Source organism: Gadus morhua, chromosome 8 (genome assembly GCF_902167405.1).
Source record: "Gadus morhua chromosome 8, gadMor3.0, whole genome shotgun sequence".
In the NCBI taxonomy this organism is placed as follows: domain Eukaryota; kingdom Metazoa; phylum Chordata; class Actinopteri; order Gadiformes; family Gadidae; genus Gadus; species Gadus morhua.
Window position 1 is genome coordinate 3,992,479 of NC_044055.1, and position 5,000 is coordinate 3,997,478.

General features: G+C 47.4%; 1 protein-coding gene across 1 annotated transcript in view; it reads right to left on the minus strand.

Annotated features, from left to right (window-relative positions):
• Positions 1-5,000, minus strand: part of adcy8 (adenylate cyclase 8 (brain)) — a 20,249-nt gene that overhangs the window by 15,013 nt on the left and 236 nt on the right. The window contains exons 2-4 of the mRNA XM_030363348.1: positions 3,571-3,677; positions 2,430-2,627; positions 85-185 (exon numbers count right to left, since the gene is read on the minus strand). Of these exons, the coding sequence (XP_030219208.1) occupies positions 85-185; positions 2,430-2,627; positions 3,571-3,677 (406 nt within the window). The remainder of the gene's footprint in view (positions 1-84; positions 186-2,429; positions 2,628-3,570; positions 3,678-5,000) is intronic.

The following is a 5,000-nucleotide window of genomic DNA, read 5'->3' on the forward strand; positions in this document are numbered from 1 at the left end:
CAGTTCTCTGCCACGCCACAGAGGGCGCCGTCTCCGAGGTCTGATCAGTCAGACAGACTGGGTCTGGGGCGCGGGCGCAGTTACCTGGTAGACGGCAGCAGACTCTGTATGGTGGTGATGAAGATGAGGACGATGAAGGCACACACCAGGTTCGACTTGAACACCTCGTCTCTCATCTGGGAGTACTGCACCGTGACGAAGAGGAGGAGGAGGCGGAGGGAGAGGAGGAGGAGGAGAAGGAGAAGACGAAGGTGAGGCTCGAGAAGATGACCGCGGGGTCACTGAACGTCAAGAGAGAACACGGCACACGGAACGGACGGCACGCTGAACACGGAACCAACACACGTCACAGTCTCACAGGGGTTCTACCACACGTAGAGAGAGAGACACAGAGAGACAGGGGGGAGGGGGGGGAGAGAGAGACCGGAGCCGTCGGGGTGGGGCAGGGCATTCTGGGTAGAGTGCGAGGCTGAGTCAGAGCCACAGGTGGGGAAACGGCTGCCAGACTGAGTTACCTCACAGATGCGACACTCAGCAAACGAGTGGCCAAATCCGATCCGAATTCAGTCAAATTTAGATTTTTACGAAAGAAAATACACACTTAGTTTCACTTTTCGTTATTTTATGAGCTCTCCCTCATTTTTTTTTTGGCATGAATTTTCTTTAGATTCACATTCTGGGTAACACTGTATAATAAACTTTAGTCATTAAGTCATTTATTATGGTAACCTTACGTATCATCAACCAGCATACTGTACCCACTGGTGGGCAGGTCCTGTATAAATGGATGGTAGTGTTTTGTTTTTGATTTTGTTTTGAGTTCATCATTAACTAAATGCTTAACGACTGAAAGTTATTATATAGTGTTACCATTCCGTATGTATTTTCATTTGGAGCTGTGCGAATATTTGTGTATTTTTCTCTGTATTTTAACCAGTTCAGGGTTTTGAACACTAGATCGAGTCAGGCTCCCTTTGACCTTTGACCTTTGCACCCCATGAACCCTGCTGCTCCCTTCTCCGTCTCTGCCTCAAAGAGTTCTGGGAAATTAGCAAGAAGATGTTTGTCGTGTTTGGTCACAACTTTGCTAAAAAAAAGTTATAAATAAAACAAACGAAAAAGTGAGTCAAAAATCAAGCGCTACTTGATTCCCTTCATTTAGAGTTCAAGAGATCAACCCAAAATAGATGGATTTGGGAAAAATAAAAAGTGTGTGTTTAATTTATTTGAATGGCAGCGTAGTGCTAAGGGAAAACACATGAACAGGGAGAAGGCCAACAGCAGTTGTGCTTTAGTTTTAAAAAAATATATATATATATAAAAAAGTGGTCAACTTTTTCCAGAAGACTGGGAAAGGTCTGCGGGGATATGAAACGCTCATGAGTAAACTGAAGGAAAAGACAAACAGCTTAAAAGGTGACATGTTATACCACCAGGTGTGAGTGTGATTAGCCGTTACAAGCCGTTTTGAAAATCTGCCTCTTCTGACATCACTAGTGGGAGTGTCCACCTAGATGTATGCTGGATAGATCAGTCTACCAGAATACCCAGTGGACTGTAGCAAACGTTGCTCATCTATCCGTTATACATCTAGGTGGACATGCCCCCCTGTGATATCACAAGCTGTACATTTTCAAAACGGCTTGTAACTGCTAATCCAACTCACCCTTAGTTGTATAATATGTCCCCTTTAAACTTGTATTCTACCTCCCTAACCTGATCAACCGTTTACCACAAGTACCGTTTGGGATTGGGTCTTTATGTCTTTATTCTTTCTGTATCGTTACATCTTAACCAGACACTAACTTAAAACCATCACTTTAATACTCTTTAAAAGGGATTGTATTTTACCGCAAGTGACATCACAGGTGGCAGTGTCCACCAACAAATACATTATGGGTAGATCCCCTACCATTTGGAACGGTCCAGTGGATATACTGGTATTATGAATCCATCATACATCTGGGTGGACATGTGCAATGTAATGGCCTTCCCTAAGTCTCAGGAGTCCTGCTGCATTGTAAGACGATGATTCTCTGAAGTTAGAAGCTAGTTAGTTAGCTAGTAGTCTGTGTGAGCTTGTGGGTCGTACCAAATCCATCCATAGGGGACCCCTTTGTTCTCCCATGGATGGAACGCTGCAGCAGCATCTACTCTGACGGCGACCCATACAGGTGCATACCGCCACAACAATAAAAGTACAAAACTATAACCATTCTCTCTATATATCTGCTAGCAAATCATCAGTCAGCGCCTTCAGCTCACTCATGACAGGGGGGGAAATACAAATCATAAAAGCGTTTGGGTGTTTCTCTGTTCTTTTCAAATGGGCTAAGATCTCAGGAAAAGAAGTGAAGCAGGAGGAGAGAGAGAGGGGGGGGGGGAATAAGGAGAGGAGGTGAAGGGGTCGGTCCAGACGATCCAGCTACCTTCTGCTCCATGCTGGCGTCTTTAAAGGTCACCGACAGAGCCTTGATATTCTCGCGCCTCAACTTATCGCCACTCCGTAAGTCGATGGCGCTCTCTATTCTCTTGTTAATTTCCTCAGGACCAGAGTGGACATGCAAAGCTTGTGCAAGATGGTTGGGAAGCAGATTAATTGAGTTTCTCGTTAGGGCAGCCAACGTCTAGAGGGAAAGCACATGCAGATTGAATGAGCTCGCTAGTCCCGCCCCCAAGGCCCGGGTTTCAAACCCGGGTACGGAAACACGTTCAGAGAGAGGAGGACAACACACAGACACAAAAGAGAGGGGAGAGAGAGAGAGAGAGAGAGAGAGAGAGAGAGAGAGAGAGAGAGAGAGAGAGAGAGAGAGAGAGAGAGAGAGAGAGAGAGAGAGAGAGGACCAAAATGCTAGCGGATAACGTGTTGTCGATCGGAAGGGCAGCTTGCAGCGGTCATGCTCCTCATCTCATCCCACATTCACACACGGGAGGCGCCTCCTCGAAGACGGACACACAGACCCTCAATCACTCATCACTTGATATTAATCCGTTGTCGTGTGTGCACACATAATGTCATGAGGTTGGAGAGGGGGGGGGGGGAGAGAGAAGACACAGACACAGAAGTAGATAAAGAAAAAAAGAGTGCAAAAACAAGGCAATGGCAAAGACAATTGTATTATTCGATAAAAGAATAGATTACGGAATCAAAAGGTGGGGAATAACCTTTCATACAGTTTAGCTGCAGAGAGGAAGTAATTACAACACACGAGATTCATTCTTTACTCATCACCAATCAGAACTAGGCACACCAGAACATACCAGATCAGACGTTCACATGTTCACCGGAGCGCGAGCTACTCTGAGACGGTCCGAACGGGTCGAGACAAAACAGGAAGGCACACGACGACACAGAGCTTCATCAAGAACTCATCCTAGAGATCTAGGAACTCGTTTCCATGTCGATCTAGAAACTCAGTGCCATGCAGAGATCTAGAAACTCAGCTCTATCTGAGGTCTAGGAACTCAGTTCCATATCGAGATCTAGAATCTCGATTCCATGAAGATCTAGAAAAAAATGTCCATGCCGTTCTAGAAACTCAGTTCTACGTAGATCTAGAAACTCTTGACCACGTAGGACCACTCCACACCTCCCTCGGGACCCGTAGCACACGAGACGCCCAGGTTGTAGCCAGCTAGCGCATTAGTTTGGGCGACTGGGCTCCTGAAGTGGCCGGCTGGGGTGACCGGGAGAAGGTCACCCGGGGAACAGCGCCTAACTTGACGAAGCCGCTGACATTAAACTCTCCGCCATTAGCTGCAGGAAGTCTTCCCCTGCGTGCGGCAGATGGCGGGTAATGGCTGAGGACCCCCGAGCTATTAGCACCCCCATTTAACACGCCAGGGTGACACAGCCTGTGTGTGTGTGTGTGTGTGTGTGTGTGTGTGTGTGTGTGTGTGTGTGTGTGTGTGTGTGTGTGTGTGTGTGTGTGTGTGTGTGTGTGTGCGTGTGTGTGTGTGTCTCTGTATATGTGCTTTCGTGTGTGTTGATGTGTGTGTGCTTGCAAGTGTGCTTGTGTGTCAGTTGGTGTGTGAGAGTCCGAGTGTGTGAGTGTTTGTGTGCATGTGTGAGTTTGTGTGTAAGTGTGTGAGTTTATGTGTGTCTCTGTATATGTGCTCATGTGTGTGTTTTTGTGTCTCAGTGGATGTGCTTGCATGTGTGTTTGTGTGTGTGTTTGTCCTTGTGGGCTTGAATGTGTGCGTATGTGTTCCTATCTCTCTGAGCGTGTTCCTGTGTGTGCAATTGAAAAAGTCTGTTTGTGTGTTTGAGAGTTTGTGTGTGTGTGTCTGTGAGTGTGGGTGTGTGTGCCAGTCGAACATGATGTCATCATGACAGCATACTGTCAGGTGGAGAACCTTACAGAACACCTGACGGGGAACGTTGCATGCTGCGTTCTATCAGACACCAAACTGTCATGTCAGCCTCCACTCTCTTGCTCACTGACCAACCAGTGACCCTCGCTCGTCCAAGCTTCAGGACAGTCTCTCTCTCACTCTCTCTCTCTCTCTCTCTCTCTCTCTCTCTCTCTCTCTCTCTCTCTCTCTCTCTCTCTCTCTCTCTCTCTCTCTTTCCAAAGCCAAATAGCTCCTGGAATCATTAAAGTTAATCAATTAAAGTTTGTCACACACACACGTGCGTCACACAGCGTCGTCTGAGGCGCTCCTCGGAGGAATCGGCACGAGGAAGTCATTCGGACAGATTCAATCGGTAACGGATGTTTGGATGAATCCAAGAGAGACCAAAGTGTCTCACCCTGTCACGGGGACACGCGTCAGGTTCCTTTGTGTGACAGCGTCCCCTGGGACTGAACAGCACCGCTACTACGACCCCTGCTGTGAGTCTGTGAGTCGCTTTATCCCACAAACACATTTCAACACTTCTTACCGTTACAAGTCATCCCACTGAATCAAAACCTCAGAGCACCCCACTTTGAGCCAATCAGGCGCGGGGAGATGAAGTCCCCTGACCCCACTTTGAGCCAATCAGCCGCAGGGATTCC